Genomic DNA, 26,716 nt, shown 5'->3' with positions numbered 1-26,716 from the left:
TTCATTTGGAGGAATGCCGTGATGATTTTCCAGAAACTGTGCGGAAGTTAAGAAATGCCTTTTATGTGGATAACTGTGTCTGATGAAAAGGAATTACTGCAATTTGTATGTGAGGCTAAACAAATTCTAGCTTCAGCATGTTTTGACTTATGCGGACGGGAATATACTTCTTTAACAGGAGATAAAAGGAAAAAGGAATCTTCCGTTCTTGGATTATTATGGAACAGAAATAAAAATGTCCTTTTTTGTAACTTAGAAAATGTTTCCTTTAAGAAAGAACATGTAACAAGAAGAAATATTCTTTCAGCTGTCAACACTATTTTTGATCCCACTGGAATGTTGTGCCCAGTAAATGTATGCATGAAGATGTTAATATAAGAAAGCTGGACTCTTATATTAGGCTAAGATGAGGTATGACCTGAAAGTGTTTGTAAAAGTTTTTCACAGTTGAAGGAAGACCTCCATTTATTATCGGAAATTAAAATTCCAAGATATGTTGATTGTAATGGTTCCTGAGATGGATTAAGACACACTTTTGTAGATGCTAGTAAATCTGCTTACAGCGCAGTTGTATTTCTTTGTAAAGAAAATTGTGATGAAGTGAAAGTTCATTTAATTCAAGCTAAGAGCAGAGTTGCTCCCTTGGCGAAAGCAACAATTCCCAGATTGAAATTATTAGCCTGTTGTGTAGGAGCACACATTATATCTTATATTAGAAAAGAAATGAATTTGACAGAAGTCCCAACCACATGATGGACAGATTCTTCAATCACTTTGTTTTGAATTAAGAATGAAGATAAATAGAGTACTTTCATTAAAAACAGAATTACGGAAATTCGAAGTGTCACTTCAGTGGATTCATGGAAACATATTCCTGGCAGTCATAATCCGGCAGACCTCCCATTATCCCCTTACATTAAAATGGTGGGAGGGACCAGAGTGGCCGAGGTAATCCGAAGGCAACTGGCCCAAATCTCAGATTCAAGCCAACAGTGAAGAAGTTTACGAAGAGCAAAAGAAAGGAGAAACTGCTTTAGTTAACACTTCTGTGTCAGACGAACGATGGTACTTACGACCATTTTCCAAGTATTCACAGATTTTGCAATTAATAGCCTGGATATTGCATTTCTACAATAACTACAAAAGTTTTGAGAATATAATGAAGAGAAAGTTGTCTGTACAAGAAATTCTGTGCCAACTGTTTCTCATAAATGGAAAAAAACTAAAACTAAAAAAACTCAGTGGCATAACAGCCCTAACAGGCCAATGCATGCAGTGCCCTGAAATCTGCTTTCTTGACTGTGGGCCCTGGGGTGCGTAAGCATATGCCCTGAACAAGTGGTCAGCTTGTTGCAGAATCCCCAGGGTTTAGTCCCCAAGTGAACTTGGTACACATTTTATCAACCTAAAGGATGGAAGTCAAGGGATAAAAGGCTGAGTCGACCTCGCCTCGCCCGGGGATCGAATCTCGGACCTGTGGTGCTGCTGCGCGATGCGCTAGCCACTGCGGCACCGGGCCTCTCATAAACGTAACATTCCTCTTAAATCTGAAAGTGTTCAAAGGAACAGTGACTTTAACAGGAACTGATTTTGAAATAAAAACAATATATGGCAGAAAAATTGTCAAACCTTCTTGTTACAAGTGATTTTTTAATTATATGTTCTGTATTATTATTTAACTTATACTGTGAGTATATTGAGTACTATGCAAATGTATTGAGTAGAAAGTTTAAATTGTTATTTTTATTTAATGTTTTGATTTTCATAGACCATTTTAAGAAAATCAAAAGGTGGGAATATGTTATGAGCTCCATGATTTATATTTGTTAACGATATTCAACAGCCGTGTTCCTTTTTAGACAGAAGTTTTGTTTCTGTAGTTTGGCAACAGTAAGAAAGATAGGAATAATGTTTTGATTTCCTTAAGTGTCTAAGCAAATAAAGTTTGGCTTTCTTAAGCAAGAAAAAGCAATTGTTTATTTAAATTATTTCTTTTCAAATGCTATAGAATGGAGTCAAATTTAATTTAGAGGCGAGAACGACTGAATGAAATAATATTCAGGTAGATTCACCGCAACACCCAGTAAATCAGCATGAAGAGGAACAACATAACTGAGGTTTTAGTATATAATAATTTGCTCATATAGAAATGCATAAAAGTGAAAAATTAATCTGGTAATATTCTAGACACTAGCTAAAAATGTGTAGAAAGTAATGAAATTTGACAAAGGCACTAACTATCTGGCGACTTTCCAAACTTTCAAAATGTGATGCTGAAAATGCAAGCTGATAAGTTGCAAAGCTGATCAATTCACACAATGATAATATAAAACTATACACAATGAGGTAATATTTTGGCTGCTGATATACAAATAACAGAAACTGATGGATATTTAATCTTTGGAAAATTAGACCAGAATACAAGAAATTTTGGAAGTTGTGTACCTTATTGTTGCAGTTATTTTAGTGCAATAAAAATAAGATATAATGTATTTGATAATAAATGCACTTATTATGAATTAAATGAATGCCACAGATGAAGAACAGTAAAAAGTGAGTAAAGTAATAATCATTTTTATGAGAACTGCAATTAACAAACTTACAAGCTTAAAAAATGCAAGCCCTACATTGATAAAATCTACCAAACTAATGTAGTTCATCAGCTTAAAATCCAGTAAAACGACTGACTCCATGATAGTTTTCATGGCTTTTGTTATGTGTAATGATAATAGGTGCCAGTTTCCTTGGCTTAAGTTCCTCTGTTTCTGTTTTTCTTTCTTTCCTCATCTCGCACACCCCAATTACCAGACCTTTATAGCTCTTCTCAAACTAATAAAAATGTTAAAAATTTTTCATCTGCTTAAATTCCTTTTGAACATACTATAAGCTTCTGTGATACATGTAGGCTTTAGCTTTTTTCAAATTTATTATTTGACAATACACCTGGAAATTCACTTTTAAATGTCTTCTCAGTTTCATTTTCATTAATATAAGAGATTATATATTGATGAGGCTATATCGATTTTTTCGTCAGCTGTAATTTCCCTTGGATTTTTCATATTCTTTTAAAACCTTAGAAACCAGATTTTTTTTTTTAATTATCATCTCTATAAAGTCTATTAATTTCAAATACCTGACCATATAACCTTGAAGAAACACCATCCAGACCACTAGATTTTAGAGTCTAATCTATTATCTCCCAAAATTTTATATCTTAGGAATAAATTTGGCACCACAGAAATTGAAAAAAATATCAGAGGTATACAAATTTCATTTTTAATTAGAAAGCATCTGATGATTTAAATAAAACAAAAAATTGTCAAAGGAGTAACTATTATGTCATATTATTTACTCTGATATTTTTTTGCGAAAGGAGTCAAAGCGAAAAGAGGAAAAGTCTATTTTATTAACTATAATGTTTATTTCTTTTAGGTTTCTTCATTTTTATTTCATTTACAGGAATTGAGCAGTTACTTTAACTTAATAGCTTTCTTTTTGAGGATATAGAATCAACAGTAATTTTTTCTTCTAGAATGAGTTTGAAGTTCAAGTAAGTTTGCAGATTGCAATTTTCTTGAAAAATCAAGGAATTGTATTTTCTGAAATATTAAAATAAGTGGAAGTAAATTAATATAGAGGAAACAGCAATTATTTTTGGTCATTTAGAAATAAATAACATTAAACACTAAATCAACATAAATTGTTAATTGAAATTATACAATTCTAACTGCATTCAACAATGCAACATTATTTTGGAGATTTTACAAGATTTTAGTCACAAAGTTTGCCATTGGGTAGTGACAGAAAAGGGGGGAGGCATTTTCTGTGAGAGTGAGGCACAGATTATCTATACTATATAAGCACTTTTTTTTAAAATAACAATTAGGTATTTCTAGATGATGAATGACATTTGAGAAAAACAGAGTTCAAGTTCAGATGATCTTCACTGTCAGTTTAGGAGCTATTAGTAAAACAGCCTCAAGTATTTTGCAAATGATCTGACTTCCAAGGGATATTTTAATTTAAAATATGGCAAATACATATATGAAAACCTCATGTAACAAATGTAATATGAGCACAAATGCAAAAACAATTTAAAAATTTATTTTTAAAAGACAGCGAATATTAAGCAATTCCTTGTTTGTGAATGAACAATACTGTTACGAAATGTACAGGCGCCGTAAGATGGCTTCCCCGCAAAGCAGTTTTAGGGTTGCCATAAAATGGCAAGGAAAGACAGGGTTGCCACATTTGGCGACAAAATTGGCAATATACCATGGACGGTTGGAGAACCTTCTGGAACGAATTCTTACCGGTTTAGCCCAGAATGTTCTCGAACACAAGCCGAAAGCTATATAAACCCTGCTGGTCCGCAGTCAGTTAGTGTGCGTCTCTCGAGTTAGAGTGTGTCTCGTCTAGCGAGTTAATCCCTGCGGAGTCGATCAAGTTGACAGCCGGGCATCGAGTGCCAAGTGGGTCGTCGAGTGCACCGAAGGAGTCTGTTAGTGTATCGCGGTTTGTGCATCGTTGAGAGAGCGTGTTGAGCTCCGGGAACAACTGAACCGAACAGTCGAGAGCTGTGCTCTGTGTGTCGTCGAGTGCATCGCAAGTTGCAGCGTGGAGAGTCTCAAGAGTACGTGAAGTTCCGAGAACGACCGAACTGAGTCGGGAAGCTGTACTCTGGTGCTTTGCAGTGAAGCTGTCTCCACTGGTATAGCCTGATAACGTGGAGGCTGTGTTGCTGATTGTGTCAGCGTGTTTATAGTAGTTTATCGATGACTGAAAAAGTGTTTTGGAGCTGTCCTGACAATATTGGCCAATAAAGTGTGTTTCGATACTTCATCAAGTGTCGTCATTATTCACTTCAAACCCATACAAATGTGAAGGGAGAAGAAAAATGCAACAACTGCTGTCAGAAGAAGAAAATGCAACAATACAAAAATTTCCAAAATCACTTGCAAAGTGTATTCTAAAACACAATTCAGCTAATCTCCTTTGAACCAAAACATAAAAATCTAATTTTTCCTAGCTTTCTGAACAATGTAGTTATCATAGACTAGTTATGGTGCGTATAGGCTTCTGAAGAAATCAGCTGTATGTCTTCAAAAATGTCAACCATTTGGTAACAAAAGCAAATCTACCTTGTTTAACTGTGATTGTGCTTTCTCAGGGTGTGTGTTTTAATTGTTTATTATCATCAAGAATGTAATAATAGTATTTTAAATGCATTGTAAAAAAAAATCAGTAGCTATTTAGCTTGCACAATTCAATGACACTCAAATTTTATAAGATATCTGTTATACTTGGTCAGTATCTTTAATTATCACTGTTTACTTAGAAATTGAATAAATGGATAAAAAATTAAAAGTGCATTGTGAGATAAATAGATTAATGTGAGATATTAGATAAGGTATATAAATGAGATAAATAGAGATGCGAGTAGGGATAAATAGAGAGCAATAAATGTGAGATAAATAAAATTATGCAAATAATTTTTTTAATGCCTTAACTTTTTTTTCTTAATGGCTTATTGCCTCAATAAAACTTTAATGCCTTAATAATTTTCTTGAGGCATTCAGCAGATATATTCACAGTCATTCTCCCTTTTTTTATTTACTATGTACCATACTCGCCCTTAAAACAGGTTGTTTTCTGCAACATCCTTAGCTTTGCGCATCTGAATCTTTTGTTGAGACTGTTTTTGAGAATTGTGTCTTGGCTGTCAGTACTTTTAACCAGCTCTGTTTAAAATTTATATTCCTACTAGCCGATGCTTTAAATACATGCTAGTAAAATATATGAGCCAGCTTATTCCATTGAATTTATAGAGTTTCTTTCAGTCTATCTCTCAGCTTTGGCTTCCAAGAACAGCACTGAATGTTCATTTGCACTATGGCTTTGTAGTTTAAAACTAATGTGTTCACAAAACTCTGTTGTTTGTATCTGAGGATATGATAACACTTTAAATATTTTCGAATCAATAGTAAATTTAATCTGTAGGGTTGCTATTATAACTGGAAACTACAGTTAAAATCCTGCAGACCCTTCTAGACAGTCTTAGATAGTGAGTCATTGCTACATCTTGGAACAACTCCTAAAATACAGAAGAAGGTTTAAAGCCTTTTATTTTATCCTCAGTTTCAGCATTACGACACAACGTGCTACAGAAGGAATTTCTACAACTTGTGTATATTTTAAATTAATAGCACAGACAATTATATTCAAGCATCCATAACATAGTCTAAGACTACATATTAAATAGAATAAGTTGGCTTATATATTTTACCAATGCATGCATTACAGCTTCGACTAGTGAGAATGAACTTTTACACACAGCCGGCAGCAAGATGCGACTGCCAGAAGCTCTCAACTAAAGTTTCAAAACCCTCTGCTTAAATAAATGTACAGCTAATTTGCATTCTGGTGAAGAATACGCAAAGGAAAATTTATAGTAAAGACTTCATATCTTTCAACTGTTTTTCAATAATACTTTCTAACATATATGTTACTTAATTTGATTTATAATATACCTGACTAAAATCTTCAATAGTGTGCTTAATCTAAATCAATAAGAAAAGCTGATATATGGAACATGATACATAATTTATGCATAAATCAAAATACAGTCAAAAGTCGTTAATTCGGACACCCATAATCCGGAATGATCTATAATCCGGACCTCAAAGCTACAAACTTTCTGCGCATGCGTCGCGTTCACGCATGCGCACAGGCGTTTACGAGAGCGCGTAAGACCCTTACGGCTGCAAATATGTTTGTGCGCATGCGCGTTTAACGGAGTTATACGCTAAGCTAAAGTTATCTAATTCAGTTAATGTTGCAGATTGCGTTGTTCCTTAATCTTCGAAATGGATCCGGCTTATTATTTTTTGCAGACTGTTAGAGCAATTTTATAAAAGTAAGCTTGAACTTTCGATTATGTCAAATAGAATTTCTGATATATATTTACTACAAAGCGAAAGTATGTTTTGAACTCCGAAATCTGTTTATCAATTTCACGCTGCTCTGCAGCAGAAGGGGGGGCAGAAACCTCATTATTAGATTATGATAGATTAGAAAGATTATGTCAAATAGAATTTCGGATATATATTTACTAATATGTAATTTGTATCTACAAAGCGAAAGTATGTTTTGAAATCCGAAATCTGTTTATCAATTTCACGCCGTGGATTGGAAGTTGATCTGTCAGCACTATCCTTATCTTCAGGGCAGATGTTTTTATTTTATTTGGTTTATAATTCCGTACTAAGTGTAGTATTTCATTTCGATGTACTCTGTCTTTGATATGATTTAAATCAAGTTCCTCGTCATTATAATTCGCTTCGGATAGTGAAGAAAGTGACCCAGAGGTTATTGAAAACGAAAACATTTCGATTGACAAATTAGTCGGTATTCTCAACACAGCAATTATAGGACTTGAACAGCGGAACTTTGTAACTAAACAAGAAATTATGTCTGTTTAATAGAATTAAAGAGAAAGTATTATCACATGAAACGAAGCAACTTACATTGAAAGAAATGTTTAATAAAGTAAACAAATAAATATTAAGCTTTTTCTTTTTGTAAATTTTGATACCCTTTAGATCATAATTGTTCTTTATTTCATAAATTACAGTTTCATATTTTTAATTTTGTAATTTCTGCATGCCATCTTACCAGATTTAAACTGATGATCTATAATCCGGAAAAATCGATAATCCGGAATCGCCGAAGTCCCGACGAGTCCGGATTAATGACTTTTGACTGTATTCAAAAGTATGTTAATCAACTGTTCATTGTACACTAGACACTGTATGCTTAAAGTGAACTAAAAGCATACATAATGAAAAGCTTCAACATAAATTTTAAGCACATTATTTAGCAGGTTTCAACCAGCATTGCTACTATTTAGGTAACATGCTTTCTCATACCTGCTAATACGAGGCGTATTCGGAAACTAAGTACCGTTTTGAAAAAAAAAAAGTAAAACAATTTTTTCGAATCCAATTTTATTTTTACATGAAAATACATGTCTTATACTATTTTTCAACATAGTTTCCGCCAATGATCAAACACTTGTCATAGCGGGTGACCAGTTTTTGTATACCATCGTCAAAGAAACTTCCCGCCAGTTTCGATATAACCACGACTCCACAGCATTTTTCGTGTCATCGTCAGATCCAAAGCGCTTACCACCAAGCTCGCGCTTCATGTGCAGGAACAAGTGATAGTCGGACGGCACCAAGTCTGGGCTGTACAGCGGGTGATCGAACTGCTCCCAATGAAACTGTCGAATTAACAATCGAGTTACACCAGCAGTATGGGGCCGAGCATTGTCATGGAGCAACACAATTCCTTTACTGAGCATTCCTCTTTGTTTGTTTTGAATGGCACGCCTTAATTTTGTTAAAGTCTCACAATATTGTGCCACATTAATAGTTTCACCTCTGGGAAGAAATTCAGTAAGCAAAACGCCTTTCCTATCCCAGAAGACAATGCACATGATTTTTTGTGATGCCATTGTCACTTTGAACTTTTTGTTTTTTCGCAGAATGAGTGTGTCTCCACTCCATCAATTGTTGTGTCGATTCTGGTGTGAAATGACACACCCAAGTTTCATCACCTGTCACAATTTGGTTTAAAAAGTTTTCTCCCTCTTCACTGTACCGCGTGAGAAATGTCAGGGCACTACCAAGTCGCTTTGTTTTGTGAACATCAGTGAGCATTTTTGGAACCCATAGGGAACACAGTTTGTGATAATTCAAGCGGTCAGACACAATTTCGAACAAAACAGTACGTGAAATTTGTGGAAATGCCTCTGAAAGAGTTGTCGTTGTGAAGCGTCTGTTCTCATGAATTGCTTCATCAACTTTCCTTACCAAATTATCGGTGACAACAGAAGGCCGACCACTCAAAGCCTCGGCGTGGACATTTGTTCGACCTGCATTAAACATTCTTACCCACTTTCTCACCATTCCGACACTTATCGCGTATTCACCATAAACTTCTGTCACTCAACGATAAATTTCGGCCGGTTTAACATTCCTCGCATTCAAAAATTTAATCACGGCACGAATCTCACAGTCAGCGGGAGAACTAATTGTCTTAAACATTTTGAATGTGCACAGCAAACTGAAAACACAACATAGAGCAACCAAAATGGCGACAATTGAAAGTCAGTGAACAAGAAAGACTAGTGCGCATGCGCGGGACGCCTACCACGGCGCTAGAATGAAACGGTACTTAGTTTCCGAATACGCTACGTAGTACGAAAATCTTTCCTTGTTGTCTAAATAATGCATTTGCTAAAGCATATTTAGAACCCTTAATCCTAAAAAATAATATATGAATTTGTTTATTACCTAAATCTACATTCATATATATGCAGCAAACCTGTTCATTATTTTTTACTAAACAGAACAATAATAAAAAATATTATTTTTTAATTATCAACTACATCTGTCTTAACTGCATTATGCTTTCAAGTGCAGAACATTTGCATTTTAACTGACAAGTTATGTTTTTTGATAAGGCCTCATTTCATCTTAATAAAACAAGACGGCTATTGTATATTCCAGCATATAACGTGCACTTGTAATTTCGAAATACTTTTTTAATTTTTAGGTATATTTTCTGTACAACATACACTCTTTTCTTTATGAAGAAACCTGAAAAATACATGTGTGACGATGCTATCTTATATGTGGAACACAATATATAATTTATGCATATATTAAAATATTCAAAAGTATGTTAATCAATCATTTATCATACATTAGACATTCTATGCTTAAAGTGAACGGAAAGCGTACATAATGAAAAGTTTCAACATACATTTTAAGCACATTATTTAGCAGGTTTCAACCAGCATTGCTACTATTTAGGAAACATGCTTTCTCATACCTACCAATAGTATGAAAATCTTTCCTTGTTGTCTACATAATGCATTTTCTAATAACTAAAGAACGTCCAAATAACAACTTGCTTTGTCCTCATTGGCTAATATATGCCAGCTGACACGCAGTGGAGCTCGAAGGCCATTGGAGAACGATCTTTCTGGATACGTATAATGCTCTCACTCACAAAGCAGAAGCTATCTGATTTGCAAGGTTTTGTTTTAGATATAATGTAGAGAAAATTCAATTGCTTTCAGACGTTCAAAAGCACTTTTTTTATTCATATAACAAAGTATTAAGCCAAGTTGCATAAAAATCGTGAGAAATTTTAAGAATAAGAAAAAGTCGGGAGAAATATATTGTAAATCGGGTTGGCGGGAGAGCGGTCAAAAATAGGGAGTCTCTCGCCTAAATCAGGAGAGTTGGCAACTCTGTTATAAAACAAGACGACTACCGTATATTATGGCGTATAATGTGCACCTGTAGTTTCAAAATACATTTTTTTAATTTTTAGGTATACATACTGTATAACACACACCCTTTTCTTTATGAAGAAACCTGAAAAATACATGTGTTATGCTGGTTATCTTATATGTGGAAAAAGATATATAATATATGCATATATCAAAATATTCAAAATTATGTTAATCAATCAGTCATTGTACACTAGACATTGTATGCTTAAAGTGAATGAAAAGCGTACATAATGAAAAGCTTCAACATAAATTTTAAGCACATTATTTAGCAGGTTTCAACCAGCATTGCTACTATTTAGGTAACATGCTTTCTCATACCTGCCAATAGTATGAAAATCTTTCCTTGTTGTCTACATAATGATTTTGCTAAAGCATATTTTAAGCCCTGAATCCTAAAAAATAATATATGAATTTGTTTATTACCTAAACATGCATTCATATATATGCAGCATGTGTGATGCTATTATCTTCTGAAGTTATTCAATAGAAGATTTTTCGCAGTCTTTCAAACAATGGTATACTGAATTGACAAACGATAAGGGGAACAATATGTACACGGGGGAAAGTGCTTGACAAACGAAATCTGCATAAAGGGCTGGTATTTAATGCAGATGCGCACAAGATTGTCATTTTAAGTTCTCATGAAAAGGGCGACATAATTTTGGATATGACTGGAATGAATTCGCAGAATAAGGAATCAGAAGTCTTATCTTCCAGTAGTAATTCGAAGCCGTGATTTTGTAGTGAACATTGACGGCTTTTTAAGAAAGAAACTTCATAATTTTGTTTACAGCAATTCCAACGTAGGCCTGCTTTCGCTAATAAAAGTTTTTCTAATGTGTCATCACTAATATTAGATCTAAATTTAGTCCTCGTTTTTTGCAACAACACTGAGAATGAATCCTCTCACACTCTGCATTACTATGGGGAACTGTCAAGATGGCCAACACAATTCTAGACAGTTCATTATATTTTAAAATTCCATCATCACCTTTCAATTTTCAAATTAAACTCCACTGGGTGTCGATCCTAGCTGATTTTATAACTTCATCCTAGTTTTCTAATTGTAATCTGCCTTTATGCAGCTATTGGAACTGTTTCAATTTTTCCTTCCTTTTAGAACTCCTTTCAAGATAATAATAAATATCAACAATGTGTTCATCCACATTTATTGGTAAAGAAGCTGCCCCTCTTTCAGCTGCTTAAGAGGTGAGAGGTACACCTCATAATCTGAAAATCTGAATTTTCCTTTCTTAAGATGCCTGCAACACCAGTTTTCCAAGCCTACCAATACTGGTGCATTATCGGCACCAAGTGCTAAGCAATTATCCAGAGGGCCTGCATTTTCTTTTAAAGTTCTAATAATTAGCTGTGCTGTGCATTATCGGCACCAAGTGCTAAGCAATTATCCAGAGGGCCTGCATTTTCTTTTAAAGTTCTAATAATTAGCTGTGCGATATTAAAGCCAGTCAAATGTCCTTCTAAAGTGGGAACATAAAGTAAACTGCACTCAATTTCTGAAGACTCTGGATCAGAAAAAGAAACAACAATTGGATACACTTTTGAATCGGTATTATTGCTTCCATCCATAGAGAGGCAGAACAGAGCTGTTTTAATGCAATCAATAACTAAAGATTTATTTTTCAAACTCATTTCTTTAACAGTTGCACCTGTTTTGATTCTTTCACCTTGAGTTTTTCTTAGCGATTTCACTATCGGGAAAAATTTTTCTAAATAAAGCTGCAGGGTGATCTGATGCATTCAGTGGCAGGTTGTGCTCCAGTAAAAAGGCAGAGAACAGACATTCTGCATTAATAACTTTTTGGTCCTTTGTTTGAAGAAAAGTTTAATTTTTCGTTTTTTTTTAAAACAACTCATGTTATTCTTGTGTACGCACATGTTTGAGAATATCCGCCCTTCGACCATGCGAATCGAAAAATCGCAACGACAGGCAATACACATCTCAAATGTATTACATTTCCTTCAGGAAATAATGGAAGGAATGTCAACTGTGTACAATTTTTGAAACGTACACGAGTATTTCACCTTTCTCGCAGACGTAACAAAAGATGATAATTTCTAAAACTATTTCCCTAAGGCACGTGTACTCGCACAACTCAGAACAAAATAAATGAAATAACTAAAGAACGTCCAAATAACAACTTGCTTTATCCTCATTGGCTAATATATGCCAGCTGACACGCAGTGGAGCTCGAAGGCCATTGGAGAACTGGAGAACGATGTTTCTGGATACGTATAATGCTCTCACTCACAAAGCAGAAGCTATCTGATTCGCAAGGTTTTGTTTTAGATATAATGTAGAGCAAATTCAATTGCTTTCAGACGTTCAAAAGCACTTTTTTTTATTCATATAACAAAGTATTAAGCCAAGTTGCATAAAAATCGTGAGAAATTTTAAGAATAAGAAAAAGTTGGGAGAAATATATTGTAAATCGGGTTGGCGGGAGAGCGGTCGAAAATCGGGAGTCTCCCGCCTAAATCAGGAGAGTTGGTAACTCTGTTATAAAACAAGACGACTACTGTATATTAAATACAGTACACATTATACTACAGGTGCACATTATACGCCATAATATACCGTATATTATGGCGTAGGCGTATAATGTGCACCTGTAGTTTCAAAATACATTTTTTAATTTTTAGGTATACATACTGTATAACACACACCCTTTTCTTTATGAAGAAACCTGAAAAATACATGTGTTATGCTGGTTATCTTATGTGGAAAAAGATATATAATATATGCATATATCAAAATATTCAAAATTATGTTAATCAATCAGTCATTGTACACTAGACATTGTATGCTTAAAGTGAATGAAAAGCGTACATAATGAAAAGTTTCAACATAAATTTTAAGCACATTATTTAGCAGGTTTCAACCAGCATTGCTACTATTTAGGTAACATGCTTTCTCATACCTGCCAATAGTATGAAAATCTTTCCTTGTTGTCTACATAATGATTTTGCTAAAGCATATTTTAAGCCACTCAATCTTAAAAAATAATGTATGAATTTTATTACCTAAAGATGCATTCATATGTATGCAGTATGTGTGATGCTATTATCTTCTGAAGTCATTCAACAGAAGATTTTTCGCAGTCTTTCAAACAATGGTATACTGAATTGACAAACGATAAGGGGAACAATATGTACATGGGGGACAAGTGCTTGACAAACGAAATCTGCACAAAGGGCTGGTATTTAATGCAGATGCGCAGAAGATTGGTATTCTAAGTTCTCAAGAAAAGGGCGACATAATTTGGGATATGACTGGAATGAATTCACAGAATAGTCTTATCTTCCAGTAGTAATTCGAAGCCGTGATTTTGAAGTGAACATTGACGGCTTTTGTAAATCGCATTTGCTTTATCTGAAGTGCAATCTATCTAATATTCCTTTTAGTAGTAAATATGGCTCCAGCCAAACGAAACTAACATAGTGCTGGTTTCAAATGCAAAGCCATTCATTTTGTGAACAAAAAAATGGAAATCATGCGCAGCAAGGATGTCTCATATTAGTGAAAGCTCCACACTGAGCATCCACTCAAATAATATGGTGTAATAAAATGGCCTATCCTAAAAGCAAGTCTTGCCAACTGGGTCCTATAAAATCACCAGATTTGCTAGTAACAGCATTTAGATACATGTAGAAATCATTTTTTTTATGCTCATCTTTTCCTTATTAAACCTATCTTTTTTTTTTTTTTTTTTTTATATATATATCTGGTGTATAGCGAGCACCCCTAAATTTCGATCTCTTTTTGTATTAAAAGTGCACGTTATATACCGGAATATATGGTACATATTATTTTGAACCCATCAATAGGACACTCATTTTGCTAGGTCATGCCCGCTCAATATAAAGTGCAATAATCTGAAATGCTCTGGAATCAAATTTTAATTTCACCTGCTAAGAAATAAGGACGGGAACATAAACAACTAAGATATATTACTAATACTAAAATACTTCATGCTGAAAACATTTTGTACATGCATTATACTCTAGATGAACAATGCTTGCCCATTAGAGAGAGGCCTGATTCATCGAAGACTGTACATAATAGATACTGCTTGTTAGGCAGCACACCTTATTCAGGGGGTTGCATTCATCCATGAGGGTTGTGTGCTCTTAATGCTAATGCCTGGCTCTTGCCACACGATTTTGGCATATTTTGCTACATCTAACGTTCACCGCTCACTTCTTGTTCACCAAGCCTATGCTGTTCTGCATTGTTTCGGACATTCTAAAAATAATTATGATGATAAAGAGTTCTATCAGGCTCTCAGAAATGTTGATGTTTTACAAAAGCAATTAAAAGATGGTACGCCTGTCAAAGCAGCCTTACGAAGAGCAAAGATTTTCCTTGCTATCTTGGATGGAAAGGACTTAGGAAGATCGCTGTTTCATGATATGAATGATGTTAAGTTCTTTCCCAAAGATGATAAGTTTACTACAGAACTTGTCCGGAGACAGAATATGAGAACAAATAAGATGTCAGTGAAGTCGCTGTCTGCTGCTTCTTTGAGCAAGGCAGATGCTAAAAATACTGTGAAATCACCTGATGATGAAAGGTGGTTAAAAACCACAGAACCAAGCTGATTCCAGCTTCAAGTCCTGAAACAAGGAAATCTCCACTCCAGATGACTCTTGCTCTGGTATTAGTCACTGATATTTCTACAAAAAAATAACTTTGATGTGCTGACTGATCCTCCCATGATGGAACCCATGGACTGTGCTAATGACTTACTGACGAAGGATGACAATTGTGAGATTTCTTCAAATCCCTTGCATGAGCAGAAAAAAGAAAGAGTGCCTCCAATAATATATTCCAGACTAGAGGTAAAATGGAGTGATTTATGATGACTCTTTACTAAACATGGAGTACGGAATTTTACTGGTATGCTGACAAGAGATAAAATTACTATTATTTTTTACTCTGCTAAATATTGCGATCTTGCATTGACTAAACTCATGAAGAACTAGGTACAGTTCAGTACTTTTAGAATGAAGAATGAAACACTGCTAAAGTATGGATTCGAGACCTTATGGATGATTTGTCCATTGATGATATCAAGACTGAACACTGTGAAATCACTGAGCCGGGTGGTGCAGCCGTTTGCAACCAAAATATGAGGTGCATATCTTCATTACTCATTTTTGAGTTATGCAAGATACATACAGATGCCACGAAAAATTCTCTTCAGAATTCATTTTAAATCAGTTTTATAATTTTTTTTTGGGGGGGAAAGAGTCTTTTATTCTGTCCTTACATTCTGATGCCATGCAAAAACATCGTAAATTGCCTTCAATAGCGGTCAAATGGATATTTTCGTAGAGATATAATGCCTCAAATTTTTCGCAATTACAATATTTCCTTGAAGCAAAAATCACCTAATATACTTTTCAACAGTAACTTTACTTACATTTTATTTAAATCTCTCTTTGCGTGCTTTCAAACTTTAACGGTTACTCTTCGATCTCACATCCTTTTATATCTATGAATGGCAGTCTATGACCTAAATTTTACTTCCCCCAAGGGCAGGCCTTTTTGCAAAAATTTAAGCAAAGATGAACCCAGCACCTGGCACAAAGAGAACGAAATAAGATTCTGCAAGCCATGGGCCTTTTATTGCTCTTGAGATTTATAGCATTTGTTTATAAATAGCAGGATGTGAATTCATGTAATGACAACCAGGAGATGGAATTCACGTCAGAGGCAACCAGGAACAGAATTTGAAGTCATGCGAATTCACATCCGCCACAAACATGAACAGAATTTCAAATGACATGAATTCATGTCACTGGTCACAAATGTGTTAATACACATATATAGGATAAGATATCAAAACAATGTGTTCAGTATGCGCCTCTACCCGTTGCCAAAAATAGGCTGCTGTCTTGCAATGAAATATACCAGACCTTTTCTCAGCAAATTATTCAATATACTTTCTCCTGTATCAACCTGGCCAGTTTGAAACACTACAGAAGACCTCATTATTATTGCTCAAGATATCATACAATACTCAATTTTGAAGAATATCTTCCATATCTTTGCAAATGTAATCAGTTATCTTACATAAGTATTCTAATACATTTATTTCAATTAATAAACTCAATTCTTTCTTTAAGTAACATTTTAACATGGATAATTGTTTATTTTAGAACTTACTCAATATATGAGTAATAATAAAACATGTTATGCTCAATTCACACAAAATTTTCTTTTTCATATAATTATGTTATTCCCGAATAAGAACTGAAGAAGAAAATTTATTTATGAAATCTGAGTAAGACATTGAACACAAATGCTAATAAAAAGAGCCCTTCCACAGTGGCACATACTATTTTTGAAAACACATCAAAGAAAATAATAAAATCAAGCACATTTAAAAAATAAGCACATTTTTTATTAAATAATCTCAAGCAAACATTTTGCACATTCACATCGCAAAAGAAGAGAGAGCACATATCTTAACTGAAAAAAGTCTGAAAAGAAAATTATGTTACTGAAGTTAGGTTAAGAATAACAATGTTACTATCTTTCTTAACAGATGATAATAGTACTGCATTATCACAATTGGTTTATAAGAGTTTTGATTTGAATAGTACCAAGTAAAAAACTTCAATTTTATTTTTTCTATTATGTAAATGTGTCCACCACTTATGTTATATACAAATCATAGGACAGCTACTAATTTTGAAATGATATACTTTAGAAAGCTTTACTGCAAGTCTTACTATTTTTAGCCCAGAAAAAGGAAAATAATCAAATGAAAAGACTAGGAGCTATTATAAATTAGAGCCCCCCTCGTGTGTATGTTAATTATTCATTTGTTGTTATCTATCCTCAGTAAGCTTAAAGTAAGAAGCATTGTAATGAAGAATAGTACAATATTCAAAATAGTTCAAGACATATTTCAAGAAAACTGCATATAAAAACCTTAAATGAAAACTTCTGCAAATAATAATGCAAAAATATTTTAGAGGAAAGAATGCAAGCATATAACAAAATTTTTCGGAAAATTAATATAATGGATATTTTGCCTCAATGATCCATTCATATAAAATTGTTTCAAAGCGCTGTTTGATAAATAGGAACTTAATTTAGAAAGGACTATGGCAATTCAAATAAGTCATCTTATTTAAAAAGGACTAAACTACTTCAAATAAATTATTTACAAAATTTATATTGTTTTACAAAATATAATTTTAAGAAATATCTACCTGTATATCATCTAAAGTGCCTGCCATCACTCTAGTGCTCTTTGTGACTTGCTGAGTAATAGTTTTCTCTTGATTCATACTAGTTTTGGAGCTTTTTGTAGAAGTTACACTTTTATCTGGAGATGTTGTCACTTCCGTACCTGATATCTGCTTACTCGTCGATGTTGTTACCGAGCTAGAGGCTGAACTTGTTGATTCTGTTACTAAAGTTGGTCCCTTCCATCCATCTGATACCTATGCCATACAAATAAAAATATTAGAATCAATTAAATTTTGAATTACAGAGGGTAAAAAATAAATGAAAAAAAATAAATAAATTTTGAAAATGTTCATAACGTTTAATTCCTAACCAAAACAGCATTTAGACTAAAACAGTCAGTTCAAGATACATAAAAAAAAAAAAAAAAAAAAAAAAAAAAAAATGCATTTAATAACACTAGAATATCAAGATTTCAGAGCTTTAGAAGAGCCAGTGAATCTCTAGATTAGCATCTCTAAACTTGAATCAAAATGACTCCCTTATTAGGAATAGAATAGTAGACATAGTGTTCTTTCAAAATACTACAATTATATACAATTCATATAATTCTGGGATTACTATTTAAGTGTTAGCAAACAGGAGTTAATTAATGCAACAGCTTTCATGTTAATAGTATACTCATACTTATGAAAATATTGGGTAACAGAGATTGTTAAACTGCAATGTATTATTTACTAATCTTATTAATTTTAAAGTGTACATTACCTAATTTTTAAAACAAATTATTCCTTGAAATATATATTTCTAGAATTGTATTTTTTCTTGCAATGGAAGCAAGAGAGGAGGAACATGAAAGCTTGAGATGCCATCCTCTGAAAAGTTATGATCCAAAATGGAACAGTATTAGGAAATAGGCTATGCTGTTCCCAGGTAAGAACCTAGGTACAAGAATATCAACTAAATATTACTCTCACTTATGATTTTTCATGAGTTTGTTGATATGGAGATGGAAGTGACAAAATTTCAGGATTTACTGAATGTACTGCAAGGTAGTTTTTGAATGTATTTTAATTAAATATATACCATCCTGTATTATCTTTAATGAATGAAGAATGCTGCAACACTCACTCTTCTTTATTATATATGTGGGATTTTAAATCCATAGCTTAATATTTTTCCTCGTGCGCTGTCTAAATTTTAGCTGTTGAACTGCATGAGTGAAATTGATAGAACTCTTGCCACTTTGTTTTATTAGTGGAGATGTAAGATGTTGTTTTATAGATGTAAGATGATATAGATGCTGTATTAATAGACGAACAGATCTTATAGATGTATTAATATTTTATTAAATGTGTTTTGTTTGAATATGAATTGTGATTTCAAAACTAAAGAACCCACAAAATTGGTGTCAGAAGTGAGATCAAATTACAAACAACAAATAGAGGAATATTAAGCAATATTGGATGAAAGAAGGAATACTTCTGTTAATAGTGAAATCGATGCATCAACTGCTCGAATTTTCAACGACTCTTTCTTTTGCTGCTGTTGAAGATCATGAGTTAAAACAAAATATTAGTAAGTCATCAGTTAAATTTCCATTTTCACAGTTTTCAAATATGTATATAAATTTTAATGATATTGAAAGTTTGATTTCTAAATTTGATAGTAATGCTTATAATTCGGTTGACAAATTCACTGAAAACTTTGAGGATGAATCTAATTTGTTAAAACTATATCAATTACAGAAACTGATATTTGCCAAAAGATCTTTCAACTGGTAAAGCAAAATTATTTATTGAAAGTGAAACGAAAATTAATTTGTGGAATGCACTTAAGGCTTTATTAGTAAATGAATATGGTGTTCAGTATAACTCTGCTCAGTTACACGAATTATTATCGAAACGTAAAATGCAGGAAAAAGAATCCCTACATGAATATTTTTTGGTAATTAAAAATATGTGTTCTAAAGGTAATATTGAAAACGCCGCTTTAATGGAATATGTTATTAAAGGTATAAATGATTCTACATTTAATAAAGCTATTCTTTATGGTTGTAAAACTTTGGCAGAATTTCAGGAAAAACTTAAGATATATGAAAAAATTAAATTAGATAATGATAAAAACAAATTCGTTAAGCCTAATTCTAAAATCAGAAGCGATCATTTTGAAACTAAAATAAAAACAAATATTCGTTGCTATAACTGCGGAAATCTTGGTCACGTGGAGAATTTCTGCAAAAATAAAAGCAAGGGAAAAAATGCTTTCATTGTAATTTATTTGGACACGTAGCTGCAGAATGTATGAAAGTTAAGAGAAATATAAAAGATCTTGCCACAGTGAATCATATATTTGTAAACAAGCAGTTGAATGATATGCATAAAACTGTATCGATAGATAATGTAGAAAATAAAGCTTTGATTGATACAGGAAGTGATATAAATATAGTATCGGAAAATATTTATAAAGTAATTGGTTCACCTAATATTAATTCTTCTGACTTGATTCTAGTAGGCTTTGGTAATAATAAAGTAAAGCCTATTGGTTATTTTAAAGGTTCCATTCGCATTGATGATTGTGAAATTAAATCAAATATTTATGTTGTGCCTCAAGGAATAATGAAAGAAAATGCTGTTATTGGAAATGAATTGCTTTCACAAATGGAAATTATTATAAACAAGAACGGCATATCTATGAAAGTAGCAGAAGATGAAAAGGAAGACGAAAATGAATCGAATTTAATGTATGTAAATGTAGATCAAGAAGATGCGTTAGATAATTGTTCGGATATTAATAAAGCATGTGAGTCCAAAGTAAAACACTTAACTGAAAATCGTATTCTTAATAAAAGTGAAAACCCTATAGAAGGAACAGATGTAGTTGAAGATGAATTAAAGGTAGAGGAGTCTCAGGAAGAAAAACGTGATGTTAAAAGTGGGAAAGGAAAATTGCAAAATGTAGAGGATAAAAAGAATTTAATTCTTAAACAAAGAAGAAAACATCCACCTAAGAAAGTTGAGGAAATCAAAGAGAGTAATAGAAAAATTAATGATTCCAAAAAACCCACTTCAGAGCCAAGAAGTTCTAGAAAAGGAAAGAATTCAAAATCTGAGAAATTGGTTGAAGATAATAATAGAGAAACAAAAATATCAACAACAACAACAACAAAAAAAAAAAAAAAAAAAAAGAGTAAACAGCAAGAGAGACTTCCAGCTGAAGAACTGGATCCTGGTATGTCTGAAAAACTGAAAGGAACAAAAGCCAAAGGAAAACCTACTAATACCGAAATGCATGTTATTTTAAAAGATGACCAACCTATTTCTTCAAGACTCAGAAGTTTACCAATTATAGACAAAGAAAGTAAAGAAAGTGTCCGACTAATACAGGAAAAAACTATTTTACAAATGGATTTGGATGCTAGATCTTTGGAAAGAAAACTTTCTGTATCAGAACAGACTGTAGAAATGTTACAGAAGCAACTATCAGAAGCAAAGAATGAAGTAAAAGCTGCAAAATTTCAGATGAAAACCAAAAATAAAATCCTGTCTGAGAAAGAAATAGAAGTTCAACATGTTAAACTGAAAATGCAAGAAAAGCTACTTTTTGAAAAGGATCGCATGAGAAAAATTATGGAGAATAGATTATTTGCTAAACAAGCAGAATTGGAAAGAAAAATGTGTTTCACTCGTGAAGAATTTCGTCGTTGCGAGAAATTCTTAATGCTGATGATTGGGATATTACAGAGACCTGTGGGATGCTGCTGCTGTTCTAACACCATCTAGTGTGACTTCAACTTACAAATCAACTAAAGATAAGGCAACGTCATATAAGAGGCATAAATCTTTCCTTGAAGAATCTTCTGTCCCCAAAACAAGATTTCCTAAAGCAATATCAGTTAATGTAAATTAAAGTTAATTACTTTTATTTCAGTTAATGTTATTTTTAAGATGAAATTAAGTTTTCCAAAAATGTCAAAGATTGAAGATATTTTTTGGCTTAGATGAAGATTTCTGAAAAACAGAAGGGACTGTTGAGGATGTTATAGTTGCAAAGATGAAGGACAATTAAGATGTTTCCTTTCAATATTGTCCTTAGCACACAATCTTCCCCTCTCCTTTCGTATTTCTTTTCAGGTTTCGGCTTATTCATTGTGATGGTTCTTTTACCAAAGACAACGAAGATGTAAGATGATCAATGATTTATAATATCAAGAGTAGAATAATGTCGTTGAGGTCAACGCATAGCAGGAAGGCCGAATGTGGGATTTTAAATCCATAGCTTAATATTTTTCCTCGCGCGCTGTCTAAATTTTAGCTGTTGAATTGCACGAGTGAAATTCATAGAACTTTGTTTTACTAGTGGAAATGTAAGATGTTGTTTTATCGATGTAAATGATATAGATGCTGTATTAATAGATGAACGATCTTATAGATGTATTAATATTTTATTAAATGTGTTTTGTTTGGATATGAATTGTGATTTCAAAACTAAAGAACCCACATTATCAGGCAGATGATTTAGTATTATCATGTGCCTTTACAAATGGAAGGTGGAAAAAACATTGAAAAATGTTTTGGAACTGCTAAGTCTATTTAATTTCAAAGAAATAAGATATCTATAGATCACTGCTTGCATGGCCCCTTTCAGAACTTTAATATTTTTCAGCATAACCCTAATTAATGACAAAAGCATTACTCAAATAACAGATCCATTATTCATGCCCTTACAGCATTAGTGATAGCTGCAAAATATTTTGTATATTTAAAATCAATTGCTATAAATTTTAATACACTGAAACTTAAAATAATTCTGAATCACAGAAATTATTTTAAATAAAAAAAATATGAAAGCTTTCAGATTTTATATTACGCCCAAAGGAGCTTTTTTTAACGTTTTGTGACTGTTATCTTTATTTATTAAACATAATGCTCTTTGCACTTAAACCATAAAATTCAATCCAACAAAAACATTGCAAAATATTTAAAAGCACATACCTTTAAAATTTCTGATACACAGTCTTGTGCGCTGGAGATAAAACTGTCCGCACCCCCTCCCCTGGTACAGTGTTGCTATTGCTCGCTCAAAAATCATTGAGTTTCTTAAGCAAAAACTCATAAATGCTTTACAAAATATGAAAAAAAAAGAAAAAAAAAAAAACCTCCAAATTCTAAGTTTGGGCTTCCAGATGCCCATATTCGGGTGGGGATGTACATTTTTCAAAATTTGACGACTCTAGGTACAATTGTTTTATCACAACGCGAGAAGCATACATATATTTATGCAGATACTTCATTATTTAATTTCTTTAAATATACTAATATACATTAAATATAATGTTTAATATTCGGTGGCAACACAAGTGATTGATTCACCGTTTATAGTGAATCGATGCAAAATTCCAACACTAAATTAATAGCTCTTCTGAGCTATTGCTCCTTTGGGCTAAAAAACAAAAGATATGTTTCACTTTTAAACATAATACATTATAACAATAAATGCACTCTATTTCATAAAAACATGTTGATTTAAGAAATAAAAGCATTTTGCGACATCAGACAGTTTCTTATCATCTTCAATATAATTTGATTTCTTTTAAATTTTCATTTTCTATAGCTGCTGGCACTGCACATCCAAATTTGTAACATTTAAGTAATTATTTCTCTTATTAAAATTACAATTTATTATAATCACTTAAACACTTCTGAGTGTATACTATACTGCTTTTGCTTCTTGATAAAAAAAATCAATATGCTGATATTACTTTTTTCTTCTGAGCTATTGCTCCTTTGGGCTAAAAAACAAAAGATATGTTTCACTTTTAAACATAATACATTATAACAATAAATGCACTCTATTTCATAAAAACATGTTGATTTAAGAAATAAAAGCATTTTGCGACATCAGACAGTTTCTTATCATCTTCAATATAATTTGATTTCTTTTAAATTTTCATTTTCTATTGCTGCTGGCACTGCACATCCAAATTTGTAACGTTTAAGTAATTATTTCTCTTATTAAAATTACAATTTATTATAATCACTTAAGCACTTCTGAGTGTATACTATACTGCTTTTGCTTCTTGATAAAAAAAATCAATATGCTGATATTACTTTTTTCTTCCACTGGCTCCAAGTTTAAGCTGGAAGATTTCTGTAGGATTAAAAAGTCTATTTAATTTCAAAGAAATAAGATATCTATAGATCACTTCTTGTATGGCCCCTTTCAGAACTTTATTTTTCAGCATAACCCTAATTAATGACAAAAGCATTACTCAAATAACAGATTCATTATTCATGCCCTTACAGCATTAGTTCAATCCTTGCAGATTTTCAATAACAGAAGCTTTGATTTTTTAAGAAAAAATGAGAACTGAGCTGCTACCCCAGATAAAAAGAAATGGATGTGGCTTCAGTCACATTAATTCTCAAGATACTAACAGACTTGGTTATTATTGTTACAAACAAAGGATTTATTGCCTCAAAGAATTACTTAGAATAATGATGACAAAGCTTTCAGAAGAAAAATAAAAATTATATAGAACTATGAGAAACTGAACAACTTTTTTTCCTCTCACATAAACTAAATAAACCCAGTCAAGCTCTATTCCCCCCCCATCAGACCCTGATTTTGGCTCACAAAAAAAATTAAAATTATTTTTAGTTTCAGAAAATAAACTTATATATCAAAATTTCACTAAACGGGAATACTAAAAATCTAAGCCAACCACATGCGCAAACTATTTTGAAATAATAACAGTAATAATAATAATAATAATAATAATAATAATAATAAATGAATATATTAATCAAACTTATAAAAACTAGAAATATTTTTAAACATATCAACCTCTATGTGTAGATCAGGAGACATCTTGCCTGCTTTATCCCCATGACGCTTGCCACTCGGGCTTGAATATGGAGATTCATCTAGTTCTAATACAGCAGTTTCAGAACTGAAGGAAACATCTTTAACATTTCCAGGAGGGAAAGAGTCAATATTGTTTCGTAAGGAACGATTTGGTGTGGAAGTTACTAAACCTTGGGCAGTATCAACACCATCATCACTGGTCACATTAGTGCCATACTCAATCATACTACCTTCAGATGAGCTACTAGACACTGAAGATGAATCTGAATTCTTTTTGTTAGTCTTTTTAGGGCTTTTTTTGACAAGTTTTGAAAGAGAAATTTTTGACTTTTTAGATTTTGGTTCTTTCTGCAAGCTCTCCTTGCTTTTACTTTTGATGTCTTTCTCTTTCTCTTTATTACTATCTACAGCCTCAACTGGCTTAGAATCCTGCACAACCACTTTTTCTGGAGATTCTTTGATTTTATCTTTTTCAGGAGTTGCATCTTTATCTTTTTTATTCAACTTACTATCAGATTTCTTCTTTTCAGACTTCTCCTTTGCCTTCTTTTCCTTTGCTTCTTTTTCTTTTTGTTTCTTTTCCTCCTTAGCTTTTTTCTTAACTGCCTCTTTTTCTTCTTTTTCTCTCTGCTTTCGTCTGGCTTCTTCTTCCTTTGCTTCTTTCTCTTTTAGTTTTTTATCAGCATCTTTTTGTTTCTTTACATCATCTTTTGCTTTTTTCTTCCCATCTGCATCATCTACATCTTTAGATTTGCCTTTTGCAAAAGCAAATTTCAATTTATTTTCTTTCTCTGCCTGATCTTTCACTACTTTTTCTTCCTCATCAGATGCAATATTCTCATCTAATGCTTTATCTGACTTTTGATCTTCTTTTATATTTGCAGATGTTACAACTATTTCATCTACCTGCAGATCTGCTTCGATGGCTGAATCTCTCTTGTTGGGTGAATTTTCAGTTGATATTTTGCCTGATTTGGTTACTTTTTTTGACTTTTTCTCTTTTTCTTCCTTTTCCTTCTTTTTCTCTTTCTCTTCCTTTTCTTTTTTTTCCTTAGATTTTTTTTCTTCTTCTTTTTTATTTTTCTTATCTTTTTCTTTACCACCTTTCTTAAAAATAGCAATTGGTAATTTCTGTTTTTGCTCAGCCTTTTCGGAAATTTCCAAATTTTCTTTATTCTTAATCATTTCTTCTTCTTTGGAATCATCCCATTTTAGAGATTCATCAATAGTTGTATCATTCCATTCTGATGATACATCCTGAGTTCTATTATCATCTACAACTTGAGGTGGTAATATTACTTCAGTCTGTGAATTGTCAATCTCTGTTTCTGGTGGAGCATAAGTAAAAGCAAGACCTTTAGCTCGCTTACTTCCTGGAGATGTTTCAAGCTGAATTGTTTCACCAGGAGGTGGAGAAGTATTCCCAGTTTTTTGACCTTCATATGTAAAGCCATGCTCAGCTGGACTAAATGGTGTCTTCTGTTCATTGGTATTAACTTCATAAATATATTCTTTTGTGTACGGGGTAGGTTTACCAGTGAAAAGTGAAGTTGGCCTTTGAGCTTCTTCCCTACCAGATTCTTTTTCTCTAAGAGCAACTGAATCAGGTCCCTGAGCATTGACTGTCTGTTTTTGAGCAGTTGGTGAAGAAGGAACTTGTTCCCTGCACTGAAAATCAGATCAATTCAAACAAAAATTCACGATCATGCAAAAGGGATGATGTTTTCCAGGAAAGGTCAATGGGAAGTCATTGTCATGCAAAGGGAAAAAAAAAAAAAAAAAAAAAAAAAAAACCCAAATTAGAAACAAAAATAAATAAATAAAAAATATTTATACTTTCTAAACTAACATGCGTAACTCCTATTACATGAAAAATGTACTACTATAGAAAATATAAATAAAACTTTTACGAACCTAATAAAACACAAATGCATACCTAACATAACAGATCAAAATGTTATTACTTTTTCATATATATTATTTACATAAAATATTTAACACTTTAAAATTTCCTAATTCACTTTACTTCTGAAAGCTAGCAATACATCAAAATAACAATTAAAAAAGAAAAGAAAGAGAGAAGAAAAGGAGAAATACCTCTTCAACTCCTCTTTTATAAGGCTCTTGGTTTAAATTTTTTACTTCAACTTTTTCTACAACTTCTGGAGGAACAGGGGATTTTCCTCTACTGCCAGGTTTGGGTAAATCCATTGGCAACATCACTGCTACCCCACCAACTGGTTTCTAAACAAAAA

The 26,716-nt window shown here is 32.7% G+C and overlaps 1 protein-coding gene across 3 annotated transcripts in view; it reads right to left on the bottom strand.

The window, feature by feature from the left end:
- Positions 1-26,716, bottom strand: part of LOC118193024 (uncharacterized) — a 233,779-nt gene that overhangs the window by 29,016 nt on the left and 178,047 nt on the right. For 2 of the 3 annotated variants that reach the window (XM_085824643.1, XM_085824635.1), the window contains 3 exons: positions 26,559-26,705; positions 24,441-26,129; positions 17,618-17,851 (listed from right to left, as the gene is read on the bottom strand). In XM_085824643.1, coding sequence (XP_085680769.1) covers positions 17,618-17,851; positions 24,441-26,129; positions 26,559-26,705 — 2,070 coding nt within the window. Of the gene's footprint in view, positions 1-3,462; positions 3,600-17,617; positions 17,852-24,440; positions 26,130-26,558; positions 26,706-26,716 lie in introns of those variants that run through there. The other variant, XM_085824654.1, reaches the window with a different exon arrangement.

This window comes from Stegodyphus dumicola, chromosome 1 (genome assembly GCF_044657685.1).
Source record: "Stegodyphus dumicola isolate Sdum_Otavi_A_Nest chromosome 1, ASM4465768v1".
NCBI classification, from domain to species: Eukaryota; Metazoa; Arthropoda; class Arachnida; order Araneae; family Eresidae; genus Stegodyphus; species Stegodyphus dumicola.
This window is presented reverse-complemented; position numbering and strand designations above follow the sequence as displayed.